At 35.9% G+C, this 20,495-nt stretch overlaps 1 protein-coding gene across 1 annotated transcript in view; it reads right to left on the minus strand.

The window, feature by feature from the left end:
- The window catches only part of SREK1IP1 (SREK1 interacting protein 1), a 52,618-nt gene that overhangs the window by 24,055 nt on the left and 8,068 nt on the right, over positions 1 to 20,495 (minus strand). Inside the window, exons 2-3 of the mRNA XM_017548585.2 lie at positions 14,609 to 14,656; positions 1,669 to 1,812 (exon numbers count right to left, since the gene is read on the minus strand). Coding sequence (XP_017404074.1) covers positions 1,669 to 1,812; positions 14,609 to 14,656 — 192 coding nt within the window. The remainder of the gene's footprint in view (positions 1 to 1,668; positions 1,813 to 14,608; positions 14,657 to 20,495) is intronic.

A 20,495-nucleotide genomic window follows, 5' to 3' on the forward strand; every position in this document is an offset into this window, starting at 1 on the left:
AAGGGAAGTCATCTGTCTTCACAGAGGAAGGGAACTGAAGATCTAACTCCTGGAGACTTCCAACAAATCTTCCTGTTTTTAGCCTTATATTCAACCCCAAGGATACTAATTATCATGTCTTTAGGGGATTTCAGAATATGTATCAGGTTACTCCACAGCTTTCCATACTGCTAAAGAATTTAGCTTTTTCAAGAGTGCAATCAGTTATCACCCATCTGCTTTTCAGTTTCCAAAATTTTACTGCTATTCCTTCCTAGCTCATTTTCTTTGCCTTTGTAAGTTTATGCTTTTGAGTATTCTACTTCTGTCATTTTAGTGGTATTTCAATAGAGAACAAAAGTAAGGGTGTGTATTCAATCAATTATCTTTACCCTGAAGCTATACCCCATATACTCATATATGATATGACTCTTGTTTGCCCTCTTTGGGATTCTTTCCTTCTTTTTCCTTTTCAGCTTGTTCTAGCACCTTACATTTGACTTCTTCACTTATCTTAACTGGACATAATATGGAAAGCTTGACATTATAAACAAAATTTATTGTTTACTGTTCATTGATAGTCTAAACTAAAATGAATCTAAAATTTGCAACTCTGTCATTCCTTGTCTAAGATCATATTCAAATAAGTTATATTTTATTTCAGAGTGATATTTGCCACATCACAGCTTGTAGTTTACAAAGTAGTTTCATTTATAGCATCACATTTAATCCCTAAAAACCCCACTGCAAGGATGAGCCATTTATACACCATGTGAAAAAGAAAGGGTTAAATAATAGGTCTGCAATCCACTCTCTCTCTAGGGAGAGAGGAGGATATGCCCAGGAAACACAGACCTGGAGAAATCTCTCTGAAATACTAACAACAAATCTCCTGGAAAAAAATAAATGATATCTGTTAGCTACAGAATCCTTATTTATATAATTATTATTTACATACTTTTAGTAGGATGTAACTGAGATTGTTTATGGTAAACAAACCTGGAATCTATGGATTAATGGGGCATAACTCCCTGGAAAATGTAACTATCCAAGCATAAAATGAGTATGTATTATGACCAAATCAACTTTCTTTGGTGTAAGTAATAAAGAAAGTTCTTACATTAATATTAATCAGAATGGGTTCTGAAGCAGAAAGGAAATACCTGGGGAGCTGTATTGGCATGCCTAGAACTCTCTGCTTTGCCTATGCCTCATGATCACTTGTATACTTGAAATTATTAGTGAAGCTTGATACTGGCTAAGATTGCTGATCTGCATGAGCATGATTTGACAATCCAATATTTTGTGTTATCCTACAAGGCAGCTGAGCCTCAGAGTGCTTAGGTGACTTGGTGCAAATCATGTGCCAAAACAAACTGCCAAATAGGACTAGGAACCAAATCTTAAATAACATTTTTTCAGCCATTTGACACACATTCTAATGTGATGGGAGGAAAACAGCAACAAAAAACATGAGCTGTGTTCAGAAATAGACTTGCCTCCTGGATCCATAACTGATTAGCTGTTCAATCTTTGGCAAATAACTTACAATATTTAAAACTCATTTCCTGTGCAGTAGCTCTTAGATAAACTATAAAAGAGCTCTTAATAAGTATAATGGATAAGCATGACATAATATGACAGAACATTCACAAACATTTCTAAAGAATGAAAAAAAAAATTGCTTACTTTTTTCCTGTAATGCTTGCAATTTATTCAGTTCTTCATTCTCTTCATCACTATCTTCACTACTTGTACTGCTGACATCCAAAACTATGTCCCTTTTAGGGTCTACTCGGAGAAAATTGCGGCATTCAAAAGTCAGGTGACCAGCTAAATGAAACAAACAAAAAAATGTGACTGATAAAACTATAGATACATTATATATTTTTGTATGTTTTGTTGCTTCACTGTAACCAAGAAGTTACAATTTCAATAATATAATGTAGAAAGCTTTAACTTTTATCCAGTTGGTGGTAGTTTGATTATTTTCCCTATACTTTTTCATGAATGTAATACTCAAAGAATTTTTTCCTTTCGTCATCAGAACTCCTTATTCAATAAGCATTTTTTGGAGCCACTTCTTACGGATTTCAAAGTATTGAGTTATTCTATTTCCCTTTCTAAAAATACAGTAATTTTTTAAATAAGTAAATTTTAAAAATCGCATCATATTTGAAATTTTATACTGTATTCCTTACCTATACTTTTTCTTTCCCAGTATGATTAATATGCTTATGAAATTATATGCCTTTCAATTAATTAAAGTTGATATAATAGACAAGCATTAATACAACTGAACGTGCTTTACTAAAGAATACCTAAACACTTAATTGTTGCATCATTCCTCTAAAGACTCTACCCTATAAGAAAACTACAAGTTATCTACTTACATATGATATGTTTTAGAAAGTCAAATATTACAAACACCATAAAAGTACAGGAAATAATACAACCAATACCTAAATATCTATCATTCATATATTAACATTTTGGCATACTGTAAATTTGTTTAAGGAAAAAGCTCACTCGCATGCCTGTGCACACATACGCACACAGCTGGAGAGCTTGAATCAACTTCTGGAACACTTTCTCAATCTCATCCCATTTTTTTGGTCCTCTGAAGTGACTGCACTGAAGTTGGTCTCTATCATTCCCAAACATGTGATATGTATTTTTTTTTTTAAATAACTCAATTATACCTATTATTCTGCAATTTTTTCCCACCACCCAGTATTTTGTGATTTATCTATGTTAACATAAACAGGTATAATTTACTCATTTTATCTAATCGATAATGTTCTACTGTATGAAAATTATATTTATTTATCGTACTATTGATAGAAATGGAGGTTACTCCCAGTAGTTTGCTATTATAAATAATGTTGAAATTAGTTGTACATGTCTCTTCGTGTACATGTACTAGGTTTTCTCTAGGGTTACAGCTTTCAAATTTTCTTAACAATTGAGAACAATGAAAAATAATGCAACCAAGTGCACTCACACACATATTCATGGATAAATACACTCTAACATACAAAAACTGAAACAAAAGTTACATGAAGTATTTCTACATTCAATGTTGAAAAAAACCAATGCTAATGGTGACCAAATAATTCATTTCACAATCCACTAATGATTCACTACAAGTCTATGCTAGGATTTGTTTCTAGTTCTCTTATTTTGTAGGCGAAAACCTTTGGGAGGCCTAGTTTTATATCAGAGGCTCTCTGATTAGAATTCCAAACTTGCCTGGGCAGGGCCCTGGGCCTTGGTTTTATCCCCTGCATCCTGCCAGCCCATGAAAAATAGAAGTTCAAGAGCCTTGGATTCATCAAATACTCCCAAGGCTTAATTCCTGGAGCTTCTCCTTTCCTTTGGTTGTTGGCCTTTGAATATTCCTTAATTCTTTATTTTCTTCCTGGTATATTAATGTATCTAAAATGTGTACTGCACATTTTATACAAGTTTCTTAGTTGTTTCTTAATCTAGTTTGCCATATTATTAAAACAAGTTTTCCTCACTGTCATTTTCTTTCAAATGAATCATTCAGAAGCACTGTTTTTATCTTCAAAATATGGAGTTTTCAGCCTTTGTGTTTATTGTCTATCTCTAAATTTATTACACTGTTACCTCAGCCTCCCAAATAGCTGGGATTACAGGCACAAGCCACCATACCCCGCTAATTTTTGTATTTTTTAGTAGAGATAGGGTTTCACCATATTGGCCAGTCTGGTCTTGAACTCCTAACCTTGTGATCTGCCTGCCTCGGCCTCCCAAAGTTGATGAGACTTCTTTCGTGGCCTAGGATGTAGTAAACTTAGGAAAGATTAGTTACATATTTTAAAAACGTAGTCACGTACTGCATAACGGTGTTTAGGTCAATGATGGACCACATAGACAACATTGGTCCCATAAGATTACAATACTGTTCCTTTTCAATGTTTAGATCTGCTTAGACACAAAAAGTACTTACTACTGTGTTACGACTGCCTACACTATTCAGTATAGTAACATGTGGTACAGGCTTGTAGCTTAGCTACAGCAGCCTATACCATGTAGCCTAGGAGTGTAGCAGACTATACATCCAATTTTGTGAAAGTATACTCTATAATGTCCACACAAAGATGAAACTGCCTAATGACACATTTCTCAGAATGTATCCCTATACACAACTATATATTGCTATTTCTTGAAAAGGATTCAAGGTTTGTTTGTTCAACTCTGTTTCATATTAATTTTTTGTCTAATAATTTCTGATAGAAGTACTTAAAATTGTACAAGTATTAATTTGTCAATAATTGCTATTATAAACAATGCTGAAATGAGCAGCTGTACATGTCTCTTTGTGTAGATGCACCAGGTTTTCTCTAGGGTAGATTTGTCAATTTCTCCTTGTAATACAGTTTTTGCTATACATATTTTGAGACATTAGTAAATACTTTCAAGATTATTTTATCTTTTTAGTTTATTGTTTTTGAGTTTGCCTGTATCCCTAGCAGTGCTTTTGCCTCAAGAGTCTGAAATTACAATGTTTCTGTTACAGAAGGTAGCTAGTCAGGCATGAGCAGGAGAGGGTTCCCCAACTCACAAGGAACATCAGGCAACTATCAAGTGATGCTCCGGCAGCTGTCACACTGCCTCTCTAAAATGAGAATCAGTCACTGCCAGTGCCAGGCAGAGGCAGTTTCTGAGTAGATAAAAATACCTGAAATTAGGCCAGGCACAGTGGCTAACACCTGTAATCCTAGCACTTTGGGAGGCCAAGGTGGGTGGATCACCTGAGGTCAGGAGTTCAAGACCAGCCTGGCCATCATAGTGAAACCCCATCTTTAAAAAAAAAAAAAATACCTGAAATTGATAATCAGCAGCTTCCAGTAAGATCTCAGGAACTGGGCAAGTGGGCTCAAGCATATACATTAACAGGCAAAATGAAGGAGTATGACCTTCAGGGGGCATATCACCAGAAAAGGGAAGAAAGCCTCAGGTGAACATGTGTACAACTCCAGTAAACACACTGTGCATGCCCACCTCCCAAGCGCAAGCAGGACACCACACATAAGGGAAGAATGAAGGGAAAGGGGCACAAGATGCTGGAAGTAGGCCAGCACGTAAAATGCTAGGTTCAAGGTTAAATGGGGCACTTGACCTCAAGGTGCCTGTCTGGGCCTCTTCCAAGTATATTTTCCTTTCTTTCATTCCTGCCTTAAAGCTTTTTAATAAATGTCCACTCTTGCTCTGAAACTTGCCTCAGTCTCTTTTCCTGTCTTACGACCCTCAGTAGAATTCTTTCTTCTGAGGTGGCAAGAATTGAGGTTTCTGCAGACCTGTATGAATTCGCCACCAGTAACTCGAATACCCGCCACTACTAACAGTTCTACTAGTGTTCTTTTGTTTATTATTCGTTGAGTAAAATGAAATTGCCATTTTTGTAGGTAAAACAGTGGAATATCAGCAATGTTCAGTCAAATATGTTTTTTCCTTATCCTTTTATTTTGAAAATTTCTCTGTTGTTTTTAGTTTCATGTGTAGTTTTATTAATCACAACATGTAGTTGGACTTAATTTTTTAAATTTGATTTGATATCAGCACAATTTTTAACATCAATTTCTTAGCATGGGAAAAATAGCTCCTGCCTATAAGAAGGAAGCAGTGTAAATTCACTCCTCATACCTACATATACTTACAAGGTGTAAGCTGACGTTGCCAATTCTTGATTATTCATTTTCTTCTAATTATTTTATGGAAGCTCAAACACACTATAAGCATTCTTGCTTCTGTCTTTAGGCAGTGAGTGAAATTTCTTGTAATCCTTGCTTCACAGCCTTTTTGAGGAGTCTGACTTTATGTGAGGGGCTGCACCCTTGCCGTACTGCCAACAACAGGGCTTGAAGGCTTCACTCCACGGCTCTCAAAGGCCTACCCATTAGGCCTATGAATCCACTGTTTTCAGCTAACATTCCCTGCTCTGACTTCAAGCTCCTTTTCTTGTCTAACACCTGGGGATTTCCCTTTCATTCTTTTGAGCTGATTTGTTGTTGTTGTTGTTGTTGCTGTTGCTGTTGAGATAACACTTTTTTTCTCCTGCATTATTATGTGTTTGGAGCAGAATGGAAGGCTTTCTAGGTTTGGCTTGCCTCTTTGATCAGAACTCCTGATGATACAGGCAGGGCACGGTGGCTCACTTGAATCTAGGAGTTTGAGACCAGCCTGGCCAACATGGCAAAATCCTGTCTTTACTAAAAATATAAAAATTAGCTGGGCATGGTGGTGTATACCTGTAATTCCTGCTATTCAGGAGGCTAAGGCACAAAAATTGCTTGAACCTGGGAGGTGAAGGTTGCATGAGCCAAGATTATGCCACTGTACGCTAGCCTGAACAGCAGAGTGAGACTGCTCCAAAAAAAGAAAAAAAAAGAACTCCTGATGATACAACCTTTGCTGAATTAAGCTAGCTTTGTACCCAAATACCTCTCATTGAAATAAATATTTAAATAAACAAAATGCTTAAACAATGACCACACTGTAGCAGTCTCTGCTCCATACCCATTTTAGCTTTGCTTCAAGCAAAGTGACCATAAGGTGATAAGACAAATTAATTGTGAAACTACAAATAAAGTTTCTTACTGTTTTTTTTTTTTTCTATTGGGGAATAAGTTAGAGAAGCCTAGGAAGTAACTGTGTTACAAATTACAGTTCTTACGGCTAGCAATCTAGATGTTCTTGCAGCAAACAATGCAGAAGAAAAAAAAGGTGGAGGGTCACCCTTCTTGATTTTAAAACTAACCATAAAACTACAGTAATCAAAGAAGTTGGTACTGGCATAAGAATAGGCATACAGACCAAGGGAATAGAATTGAAAGTCTAGAAATAAACGCATACATACATGTGAACTGAGTTTTAGCAAGAGTGCTAAGTCCATCCAGGGTGGAAAGAATAGTCTTTTCAACAGATGGGACAGTGACAACTGTATTTCCACATGGGAAAGAATGTAGTTGAGTCCCTCACCTCAGACCATATGCAAAAATTAACTAAAAATGGGTCAAATAAAATATGAAACCATAAAACTCTTGGAAGAAAGCATAGGAGCAAATGTTCATTACCTTGAATTTGGCAATGGATTATTAGATCTGACAGCAAAAGCACAAGCAACAAAATAAAAAAAAATTGATAAAATGGTCATCAGAATTAAAAACTTCTGTTCAAAGATTATTGTCAGGAAAGTGAAAAGTGACCGAGTTGGGGAATATATTTGCAAATTCTCTATCTGGTAGAGCTTAATATCCAGAATACATAAAAAACAACTGTAACTCAACAACAAAAACACAAGCCAGTTAAAAAATGAGCAAAGGGCTTGAATAGACGTTTGTCTAGGGAAGAAATACAAATGGCCAATAAGCATATGGAAAGCTCCTTAACATCATTAGTCACTAAGGATATGCAAAATCAAAACCACGATCAGATACCACTTCATACCTATGAGGATGGTCTAAATTGTTTCTACTCATAACACTTCTGACATCAATTATGTGGGTTTTTTCTACACCAATAGCCAGTTCTCCAACTTTCTAAACACTAACTGGGTGTCATGCAATTCAATTCAATTCTGATACTACCCATGGTTAGCACGAGTTAAGGGCTCAGACCCACAAGACCATTCTCACTTCAGATGCCAGTCGCAAGACTGGGTCACAGCTTTATAAAGTCAGGGAGTTCCCACAACCCTTCCTCAAATTTGAAAATTTGCTAGAAAGGCTCACAAAACTCAACAAAACAATTTACTTACTATTACCAGTTTATTATACAGCACAGAACTCAGAACAGCCAAATGGAAGAGATGCATAGGAGAAAAAAAGGGGCATAGAGCTTCCATGCATTGTGTGTGCCACAACTGCAGCACTCCTATGTGTTCACAAACCCAGCAGCTTTCTGTACCCTGTAGTTTAGGGGTTTTTATGAAGTCCCCATTGGATAGGCATGATTGATTCAGTCATTGACCACTGGTGATTAAACTCAATCTCTAGCTCCTGATCCCTCTCCCCTTTCTGGAGACCTGGAAGTGGGGCTGAAAGCTCCAACTTTCTAATCACATAGATTGTTCCTCTGGCAACTGTCCCCATCTTGAAATTATCTAGGAGCCTCCCAAGAATGACCTTATTAGTATAAACTCAGGCATGGTTGAAAGGGGCATGCTATAAGTAATAAAAGATGCTCCTATCACCCCTATCACTCAGAAAATTCCAAGAGTTTTTGAAGTTCTGTGTCAAGAACCAGGGACAATGACCAAATATATATTTCTTATTATAACAAATGGCTATTTTTTAAAAAGGAAAATAACATGTATTGACAAAAATGCAGAGAAATTAGAGCCCTTTTACATTTCTAGTGGAAATGTAAAACGGTGTAGCTGTTATGAAAACCAGTTTGGCAGTTTTTTAGAAAAGTCAACACAGTAATTGTGCTCCTATGCACATGCTCCAAAGAATTGAAAACAGGGACTCAAACAGATACTTGTATATCAACATTCATTGCAGCACTATTCATAACAGCCAAAATGTGAAAACAACCAAGTGTCTATCCACAGAGGAATGGATAAACAAAATGTGCTACATACATATAGGAAATAATTCAGTCATTAAAAGGAATGATGTTATAATACATGCTACAACATGGATGAATTATGAAAACATTATGCTAAGGGAAATAAGCCAGACACAAAAGGACAAATACTTATATGATTCTACTTATATAAAATATCTAGAATAGGCAAATTCACAGAGAATAGACAGAGGTTACTATGGGGAGAGTTACTGGTTAATGATTACAGATTTGGGGCAAAGGAAAAGTTGTGGAATAAATGTCTCACTGCAACCTCTGCCTCCTGGGTTCAAGCGAATCTCCTACCTCAGCCTCCCAAGTAGCTGGGACTACAGGTGCATGCCACCATGCCCAGCTAGTGCGTGTGCGTGTGCGTGTGTGTGTGTGTAGTAGAGACAGGGTTTCACGATGTTGGCCAGGATAGTCTCAATCTCCTGACCTCGTGATCCACCTGCCTCAGCCTCCCAAAGTGCTGGGATTACAGGCATGAGCCACCGCGCCGAGCAACAGAGCAAGACTCCATCAAAAAAAAAAAAAAAAGTAGTAATGGTTGTACAACATTGTGAATTCATTTACTGTCACCAAATTGTATAGTTAAAAATGGTTATAATGGCAAATTTTATGTTATATATATTTTAACACAACTTTTTAAGCAAAGTAAATGAAAAGGAGCATGGCATAGTGTTAAATCTTACAGATAACCAGAGTTCGTATCTCGGTTTTCCCACCAACTAACACAGTAACCCTGGGCCTCAGTTTTCTGATTTGTAACAATAACAAAATAACAACAATTATTGAGGACTTACTGAAGCCAGTCATTCATCCAAACACTTCCATGAACTCATTTAATCTTCACAACTCTATGGAATTAGGTACTATAATGATCTCACTTTACAGACAGGAAACTGAAACACAGTGATGAAGCAATTTGCCTAATGTCACATAGCTAGTAAGTGCCAGGAGAGGTTTGTAACTAAGTAATCTGGCACTACAGAGCCACTGGTCTTGAATGTTCATAAAACCAGAGATCATGAAACCTATTTCACAGAGTTGTTTTAAGAATAAAATCCTATCTTCCATGCAGTTAGTACAGAGCCTAGCACCAAATAAGTATTTAATACATGGTACCAGGCTATGATCATTTATTTTACTAATATAAGGAAAAGTATATTCTCCCCTTTCTTCCATCCAGGAGTAGCTATGTTAGCAAATGCCAAGTAATAAACAAACAAACAAACAAACAAACAAAAAACAACCTCCAGTTTCATTTTGACTGTGTGAATAAAAATCTGACAATGTACACACATTAAAAAAACCCCTCTTGTTTTATAACTAGGGTACCCAAATGCCTACTTCTGGGATTACAGAATATACAGACTATGCTAACAACTACTAACTTAACCAGACTTTATCTAAAATCCTTAGATTTGTGAACAAACAAATTATTTCATAAGCTTTTAAATTCCCAAACCCAGTTAATTCCAACAAACTTTCACATCCCTAACATTTTGGTTCCTCCTGGAAAAATGCTGGTCTCTTCTGTAGTCATACACTCTTTCTTGAAGTCTTTTGTTTCTTTGAGAGAGGATCTGGCTCTGTTGCCCAGGCAGGAGTGCAGTGGTGCAATCTCAGTTCACTGTAACCTCTGTATCCTGGGCTCAAGCCAACCTCCTACCTTAGCCTCCCAAGTAGCTGGGACTACAGGTACATGCCACCATGCCTAGCTAGTTTTTGTATTTTTTTTTATTATTATTTGTAGAGATGGGGTTTCACCATGTTGTCCAGGCTGGTTTCAAACTCCTGGGCGCAAGCTACTTGTCTGCCTCAGCCTCTCAAAGGGCCAGGATTACAGGCATGAGCCACTGCGCCTGGCTACCTTCCTTGGAAGTCTTATCCTCATATTTATCTGTTTTATTTCCCCCACTGACCTAGCTGATCATTGCCCCTCTTTCCTAGTCTTTTTTGATAGATTCTTAAACATGTAACTTCCCTATGTGATCAGATAATGTTACCACTACCCTTATGGGATATTTGGCTCTTCCTTGAGGGCATTTCTCTATAGTTAATTATCCTTTACCTCAGTATTATTAGTATTCTCCAGGCTTCTCAATATTGTTTCCAAGCAGTAGTCCTTAAATGTCCATTCAGCTGCCTGCTGCAGGTTGATAGCTCCATTCATTGAAATATTTTGAATCTGGCTCATACTCTAGCTGACAGTATAAGCCAGACATGAGCTTGAATGGACAGTCTAAGTTGTTGGATAGCTTTTCTTGGTTCCCTGACATTCTAGATTTCATGGCCACACTATAGTCCTTTGTCATCATCTGCAACTGTTTTATCACTGAAATTTTAAACTCCAGTATTAAACTCTGACTGTGTCTTTAATCCTTCCAGCTTTTTCATTCATTTATACTCATGCATAGATCCGTTTTTGACTCTCATTATGATCTTCAGTCCCTTAATACCTTCATTTTCTCCCAGTCTTAAATCTCTCATTACTGACAATATGAACAACCTTTTACAAGTCTGACTCTTTTATATACACTAGTTCATCCTCATTGCAGACAAATGAATCTGACTCAAAGTTACCATTTCTCTGGCTTGTTACCCACCCCCCACCACCGCCACCACCCCACAGAGTAGTCAAGCAATGCCTGTGTTTAACAACCACATGTTTATGCATATTAGCATCTTTTATTTGTCCTTAGTCAACTTCCTCTCCTATTTTTCTCAATGACTTTCCCAAACTTGTACTTGCCTCAAAACGCTCACCAGTCACTGTCCTGTCCTACTCAAACTCCCTAAGGAGACTATCCTGTCTTCCAATTTAAAAAGAAAATTGAGATTACCAGGCTGCATCTTCTGCTTTCTGCTTTCTATCTCCACCTGAAAACATCTGTATCTACTCTCATCTAGTTTCTTCCAAACTTCAGAGGTATCCTTGTCATACCATTAGAGGAACTTGCTTATTAATCTTTTCTTATCTCCAGTATTTGCAATATGTCCTCTAATGTTCCCTCAGTCTATACAAATGTTTTATATCTTAAAAAAATTTCTTGAAAATGGAGACTACTTTGGCTTTCTTTACTTCATCTCCCACCACTCAGGCCTGAATCTACACAGTTTGTTTCATGACCTATAACTCTACTTAAACTAATCTTGTTAAGGCAAACAAAGCATCCTACCTGCCAAACCCAATGAACATTTTTCAGTTCATTTCTTACAAACCTTATCTGTTGCACCTGACAATTTCCCCTCAATTTGGAAAATATTTACTCCTTTGCACTCTTGTTTCTTTTGTCATATCTTCCTAGTCACTCTCCCTTGGTTTATGCCTATATTATTCTACTCCACCATTTGATACTTTATGGGGAGCCTGTTCTTGGTTATTCTAAAATATGTTTAATTGAATATCATATAGGTCAGCAAAATATAAATGTGTAGAAAAATAGGTTGGTTGTTTCTAGGAAATAAAAGCTGTACTTTTAGAAAGATTTCAGTAAGTGCTTTCAAAAAGCAGTTGACAAATTAGGCAATGGCAATAAGACTATAAAAGGAAAAAAAGAACCTAAAATAATGGGAGAAGGTACCTGCTTCTCAATGGGACTGCCATTGGCATTTGGGGCCAGAAGACTCTTCACTGTCTAGGACTGTCCTACCATTGTAGGATGTTTATAATCTCTGAGCTCTACATAGTAAGTGTCATAGTGCTACGCCCTGTATCCTGTTGCTGACAAATAAAAAACACCTCTACAGATTTCTAGGGAGGCAGTACCACCTGTGCTTGAGAATGAATGATACATTTCTTTACAAGTATCTTAACTTCTTGCCTACTTTTGAAGCAGCAAACTATAAAAAATAAAAAATAGATAATGCATTTCAGATGTGGTTTACACAAGCAAGACTGAACAGCAATAAACAGACATATAAACAGGTAATTTAAAAAGTGATAAATTTATATTTATGTAAAATGTTAGAGGTATTTACATATTTGTTTTTATTTCCTGCTGCTATGATCAACCCGGGTCTACTATACTAATCTTTTAATCATACTTTCTGAGAACTATCATAATTATTTGAGACATTTATCCCACAGATAATCTCAAGGCTTAGTGTCCTTGTAGTTTTTAAATATTCTGACGTTACTAACTTAAAAAAATTCTAATAAAAACTCATTATCGAAATAGCTCTTTTTCTATTAATTTCTTTTAAGTTAATTTTGCTAAGGAAATTATGCCACAGAAAGAGACCTATGTTATTTAATAATATATTCATCCTTAATTTGAAACTTTAGTAAATAATATATCCATTATTAAAATATACTGAGAATAAGATCTTTTTCTATCAAGTTTTGAAATTCTTTGTATTGTACAATCTGAACAACTATTTTCACAACGAGACTATTCTTTTGTAAATAACTGAAAAATACCCATATTTTGAGGCATTAAAAATATTTCAAATGGTCTTCTTGACCTTTCTCTTACCTCTATACAAGCAATACAAAAATTCTGGCCCCCAAATAAAAGAGAAGCTAGTTTGTAAATGCAATTTCTATTAGAAAGACATGTAAGTTGAAAAGGACTTCATCTTTAATAGTTGTAGAGATGTAAATTTAACACAGAAGGGAAATATTACTAAATTTTTCCACAGGAGACAAATCAGAAATTGTTTATTAACTAAATCACTAAAATCAATTATCTAAATAATAAAGCAAAAATCACTAAATGTGGAAGGATTGACAAAACTATTTGCTGAGTTGGCTTCTCTAAAAGGATTCTAATTACTGCAGATGCTTCCATTGTTGTCTTAAATAAAATAACAATGAGGAGACTGCATCAGCAAAAATTCTACTTCCAGAAAATGAATTTAATTGCTTTCCTCAAAGTCTTAGGTCAAAAGAAGTCCAAGTGTAGAGACTGATATTAGTAGACAGACTGGGAGATCCATTCCAGATTTTGAAGTAAATGAAGCATTTGCAGGTTCTTAATTCTTGACTAAAGAAATGAGGCAGGTAAGTTAGCAATGATACTTAAGTTAGCATGGTTGAAAGAAAGTAAACAAAGCAGAAATAAATATAAAAAAATTTAAAAATAGAAAAGATTTCATTGCACTCACTTCTTGCATGCAAGTACATTCTTCAGTTTTCATTTATGGGATTGATATGTATAGTTATATATGCAATTTTGCTACTTCAGCAAGCTTCCCTTGAGCCAGTTTTAGTTTTGTTTGGAAGTATGTGACTTGTTCTCTCAGCACCCTTTTAACGTGCCCTTCTGATGGACATTTTTGCCGAGTACTCTCTTATCACAAGTTCTTGTATGAACATCTTTTTGTCAAATCACTCTTAGTAAAACACTCTTAGTAAAACTCTTCAATGAATTGGAGTGTATTATCAATCCAGGCTAATTCTCTTGGTCTATAAACAACTTAGAAAATAGCAAATGTTATTATTATAGCTGTTAGTAAAGCTTTAGGAATTGCTATATTTAACTGAAGAATATTTACAGTATAAAATCACAAATTTATATTATATAATTATGCATGCTTAATTTTACCTTTTCATTCCATTAATCATAATAATTATTGTTTAAATCAAATTTTCACCCATGAGCAGAAATTCTGAGACCAATTAAATCTTTAAAGTAAATGTAATAAACACAAAAAAACTTCACAGATAGTTTGCATTGCTTTTACCTTTTCGCCTAGTGTGTGGAAAAGGAGGAAAGAATAAGCATGTATATACTTTTTTAAAAATATACTTTCTCCAAACTCCTAAATCTACTACTAACCACCTGTATCTTCATGGTATTTTTGTTAGTAATCAGATGCATATCTGTTATTTGTCTAAGGCAGGGAAGAAAAGTGAATTTTTAGTGCCAACTCAGGAATTTCTGTAACAACCAGATGTTAGCTTAAGGCTAAAGGACTATGCAATTGGGCCCCTGAAATCAGGAAACTATGTTATATTGCCCAAAGAGGCCATGATTCCAGTATGAATAATGCAAAACATGTCATCTTTTAGAGTACTTACGGTAGCCACATTTCTTACAGCCTGCTCTGACACTGTCCTTGTTGCAACCTGAAATACAATTGGATAGCATTTTAGGAAGTAAATAAATATGCAAAACCTAAAAACTTTATTGCATAAAAAAAATTTTCATACAATTTGTTGTAGCACTCCCTTCTTTTTCTTTCTTTCTTTTCTTTTTTTTTTTTTTTTTTTTTTTCCTCCCTTTCTTTTCTTCTTTTCTTTTCTTTTTTGTTGTTGAGACAAAGTCTCACTGTTGCCAAGGTTAGAGTGCATTGACATGATCACAGCTCACTACAGCCTCCAACTCCTGGCTCAAGTGATCCTCCTATCTTAGCCTCCCAGTTAGCTGAGATTACAGGCATGTGCCACCATATTTGGCTAACTTAAAAATTTTTTTTTAGAGATGAGGTTGTGCTTTGTTGCCCAGGCTGGTCTCAAACGTCTGGCCTCAAGCGATCCTCCTCTGGCCTCTCAAGGTACTGGGATTATAGGTAAGAGCCACCGCACCCAGCAGAATTTATTTCTTTAAAAAACAGCAACAACAAAAAAGTCATCCCTGACCCAGCTTAATGACCTACTCAATTTTTCTGACTCTTATAAATCAACAGAAAGGCCAATTCACTCAAATTATTTGACAAATACAACAATAACATTTTTTTTCTAATTCAATATAATTAAAAAAGAAGACACACAAGGCCAACAAACATAAAAATATGCTCCACATCATGCATCATCAGAGAAATGCAAATCAAAACCACAATGAGATACCATCTCACACCAGTGAGAATAGTTATTATTAAAAAGTCAAAGAACAACAGATATTGGTGAGGCTGTAGAGAAAAGGTAATGCTTATAGACTGTTGGTAGGAATGTAAATTAGTTCAGCCACTGTGGAAAGCAATTTGGAGATTGCTTAAAGAACTTAAAACAGAACTATCATTTGACCCAGCAATCTCATTACTGGGTCAAATGATAGTTCCAAAAATAATAATCATCATCATCATTTCACCAAAAAGAAGCATACCCACATCTTCATTGCAGCACTATTCACAATAGGAAAGACATGGAATCAACTGAGGTACCCATAAACGGTGGATTAGATAAAGAAAATGCAGTACATATATACTTTGGAATACCATGCAGCCGTAAAAAGGAGCAAAATTACGTCTTTTGCAGCAACAAGAATGCAGTTGGTGGCCATTATCCTAAGTGAATTAACACAGGAACAGAAAACCAAATACCCATGTTCTCATTTATAAGTAGGAGCTGAAATATTGGGTACTTATGGACATAAAGATGACAATAGCAGATATTGGGGACCATTGGGAGGGGAGGAAGGACAAGAGTTGAAAAACTGTTGGGTACTATGCTCAGTACCTGGGTGATGGGATCATTTGTACCCCAAACCTCACCATCACGCAATATATCCAGGTAACAAACCTGCACATGTATCCACTGTATCTAAAAGTTGAAAAATAAAAGAAATTTAATAAACAGTTAAGAGTTTAAACATTCCAGGAATTTTACAACATTGAGGAAGAAATTCCAGGTTACTCTGTCCTGTCCCTCAAAAATAATTAACTTATTTTATATATATATATATATACATACATACATACATAATAGAGAGAGAGACATTAAAGTTAACAAATGTTTTCCTGATTCCCATTAGAAGGAAAAAAATCTATTTTCTTATAAGAATTGGTGAAATTCCAGATAATTTACTGTAATTGCTGGGTATTATAAGAAATATTTAAATTCAACACTCAAATTTTGGCAAGAGAAAACAAACTAGTCATATATCCACCCAGTTCTGATAAATAATTACAAATACAGTAACCCTGTATAATTAGTAGTACATGCAGGCAATGCTGAAGATATAAATACCACAGACAAATTAAAACTGATTTCTTTTTATTGTGATAAAATATAAATAACATAAAATTTACCATCTTAACCATTTAAAAGTGCATAATTAAGGTGTATTAAGTACATTCACGATGTTATACAGCGATCATCACTATTCATTTCTAACTCTTTCATCATCCCAAACAGTTAATTGTATTCATTAAACAACTGACTATTCCCTCTTCCATCTAGCCCCTGTAATCTCTATTGTACTTTCTGTCTCTATGAGTTTGTCTACTCTAGTTACTTCACATATAGGGAAATCACACAATATTTGTCTTTTGGGCCTGGCTTATTTTACTTAGCAGAATGTTTTCAAAGTTCATTTCTTTTTATGGCCGAATAATATTCCATTGTAAGCATATATAGTTAAAGTGGATTTTATCCTCCAATAGTGGTTTCAATCAACCAATGAAAGGCCCTGTATACTATTATTCCATTTTCTTTGCTAAAGGGCATATAATTCCCAAAGCCTTGAAATGGAGATATAATCCTAACTAAATAATACATTTAAATACAGAGTCCAAATGTAAAACATTACTAACTTTAAAATATAATGTTAAAACTATTTCTTTGATGTTATGAAGTTAAAACATTAGTTATTTTCCCCTTAAATTCTAATATTGTTTTAAAGTATACATTATTGAGGTGGGGCTTCGTATTTATGCCTGTAATCCCAGCAGTTTAGGAAGAATCCTTGAGGCCAATAATTTGGGACCAGTCTGGGCAACATAGCGAGATCACAGCTCTACAAATTCTTTTTTTTTAATTAGCTGGTCATGGCATGTGCTTATAGTCCTAGCTACCTGGGAGGCTAAGATAGGAGGATCACTCAAGTCCAGGAGTTTGTGGTTACAGTGGGCTATGACTGTACCACTGCACTCCAGCCTAGGTGACAGAGTGAGACCCTGTTTCTAATTATTCTAGTAACAGTACAGTCTATTCTGCTATAACACTTGTTTTAAAAATGCAAATAACGTTCTAATGTAACTGATACATTAGGGAACAATTTGAGTATAATGTGACTTTAATGCACATAAAATGCTAACTAAATCCAGAATATTGCATACAGCTAATCTGAACCATCCAGGAGTATATAAACTAGACAAGCATATATATCGCAAAACATTTCTAGTGACTTCGGTTCACTGCAAATGTTGCAAACAACTTCCATCCACATCTGGTGTTAAAACTTTTCATGGATTTCTTATTGCCCTCTTACTGCCATTTCATAATAACTCATGAATTGCAACTCTTCTGAAGCTCACTTGAGCAGCAAACTCCAGGTTTTGTAAATGTACAATGTCAGACTTACTGTAATATTTATGTAGTTTTAAACCAATTAACGTGTAAAATTGTGCTATTGTTTCTATTAGGTTCCTATCTTTTTTTTTTTTTTTTGAGACTGAGCCTGGCTCTATTGCCCAGGCTGGAGTGCAATGGCGCCATCTCATCTCATTTCAACCTCTGCCACCAGGGTTTAAGTGACTCTGGTGCCTCAGCCTCCCGAGTAGCTGGGATTACAGGCACCCACCACCACGCCTGGCTAATTTTTGTATTTTTAGTAGAGACGGGGTTTCAACATGTTGGCTCCTATCTTTTTTTAATGTGTCATTGAAGCTTTTTAGCATTGTGCTCTAATCCCATTGCTTCCCTATAAACCCTGTCATAGTTAAAAATATGTTTTATTGCAGCAGAATTGACTATAAAATCTGAGGGTCTTTCATTATGAAAACAACTGCATGTTGAAAAAAAGCTCAGAGAATTGGGGTTAGTGTTAAATCTGTTTCCATAGAAACTGCAGATGCTAAAAAATATGGAACAAAATTATGCTAAATGCATCATTACTATTCCTATAACAGAATAAAAATGTTGAAATAGATCTGAAATAATCGTATCTCAGCATGTATTCGAATTGAACTCATGACAAAAGGCACTGATAAAACTCATCATTCAAGTATCTCAGAGTTTTGGAATAAACTATGAAACTTTTTTCTTGGCAGGTCATTTTCTGTAATAAGTTGAAACTTTTACATGAAAGGGAAATATAACCAGAACCCTAAATAAAGTACTTTATATCAGCTATTTCCTCACCAGTCTTTGGTTAAATTATGATTTCAGCTTCATTAGTCTTTAATTTTCATGACTGCTTGGGCAACTGAATGCTTCTACCCAAGAGTTTTAATTTGAGGCAACTGACTTAAAGGATCTGAGACAAGTGACACAATGAAGTGGGGACAGTTAATTCACTCTGCTGTCAGAATCCAGTTTCCAGGGGCACTGATGTCACTGGCAGCAGCAGCCCTAACACGGTCTGGCCTTGTGCAGGATCTTGGATATGGGTTCCCTGGGTCATTTCTATTTTCTGACCCTTATTATGCAGGTTTTGCTTAGATTCAGTGAGCTACCTGATATCTTTCCTTTTCTGCCTAAATTAACTAGTCAGTTTCTATGGTTTGGAATAAGAACCCTGGCCTATACAATGGTACTCGGAATCCATGTCAAACTGACTACAGTAGGGCTATATTGTGAGGCCCTACTCAGCTAAGTTACCTACTTCCCTGCCTTAGGCTCCTGCGCAGCTCTTCACTCCATTTCTTTCTGAAGTTTGCTAAGGCCCAGGGTGATACAGTGTGCCTATCTCAAAATTTTCCTTTCTAATCATGACCTGCAATCCAAAAGGCATTAAATAAAAACTTAACAAATGTGACATTAGAAAAAAACTGGCAAAAACCACCAAAAACAAATTCAAAAGACACATGGAAACTTAAGAAAAAATATTTGCACCTCATGGGAACAAAAAAGGGCAATTATCCCTATGTATACAGCTTAGCAAATCATTAAGAAAAAGACTAGTAACCAATAGGAAAAAAATGGGGAAAGGAAGTTCACAGAAAAGGAAATAGAAATGACTCTGAAACATGTCGAGATATGCTCAGTCTTATTTAAAACAACAGGTAAAATGTACATTAAAAACTATACTGGGATTCCATTTTCACTTATCAGAGTAGCAGAGATTGAAAAGGTTGAAGGAAGGGTAGGGAGGCATACTCTCATACATTGCGGGTAGGAGCATAAATTAGTACTATCTCTATGGAAGGTACGCTGACAAAACCTGTCCGAATTACAAATGTACACAACTCTCTAATATGGCAATCTCACATTTGGGAATGAGTCCTCCCAATTTATTTGCACAAATGCATACTGACTTATGTACAATGTTATTCATTATAGCATTGTTTGTAATAGGGACAGTATAAATAATTTAAATATCAATAGGGAACTGGCAAAAGCAACTATGGTATGAAATAATGAGGATGGTCTTTATTTAGTGATGTTATGATTGCTAAGATACATTGTAAAGAGAAAAAAGCAAGGTGCAGAACAGTGTTTATGGCATATTGGCATTTGTTTAAAAAAAAGATGATGACAGAGCAGGGGCACCATCATCTCAGACAAACACCACCACTTTAAATTCCAGCTCCCGTTCTAGCCTCAACTATTTCAAGGAAATTACTTCTTTTCTCACTACAAGCAGCCAGAAAGAACAGACAGTAAAACACAGATAAGACAGTTCGGGCATAGAGAGAGGTGGGGGGAAAAGTCTCTTGAGTAACTGCCAGACTTCACCCTTATACAATGGGCCCCAGTAAAACAGTGGACCTTAATAAACACATTCCTTTCCCTTCAGGTGCACTAAGAAAGGGAAGCTAAAAGCAGACTCAGGGGATATGCCTGCAGCTGCAGAGAGATGAATGAGAACAGACATACAACTCTCCCTCCCAGATAATTACAACAAAGAGACACAGAAGCAGTCCAAGCCTCTGAAAAACTCTCCTACCCTGAATCCTTAAAAACTCAGTCTGGGGCCGAGGCACTTTGGGAGGCCAAGGCAGGCGGATCATTAGGTCAAGGGCTCAAGACCATCCTGGCCAACATAGTGAAACCCCATCTCTATTAAAATACAAAATATAGCTGG

Source organism: Cebus imitator, unplaced genomic scaffold, assembly GCF_001604975.1.
Source record: "Cebus imitator isolate Cc_AM_T3 unplaced genomic scaffold, Cebus_imitator-1.0 Scaffold211, whole genome shotgun sequence".
NCBI classification, from domain to species: Eukaryota; Metazoa; Chordata; class Mammalia; order Primates; family Cebidae; genus Cebus; species Cebus imitator.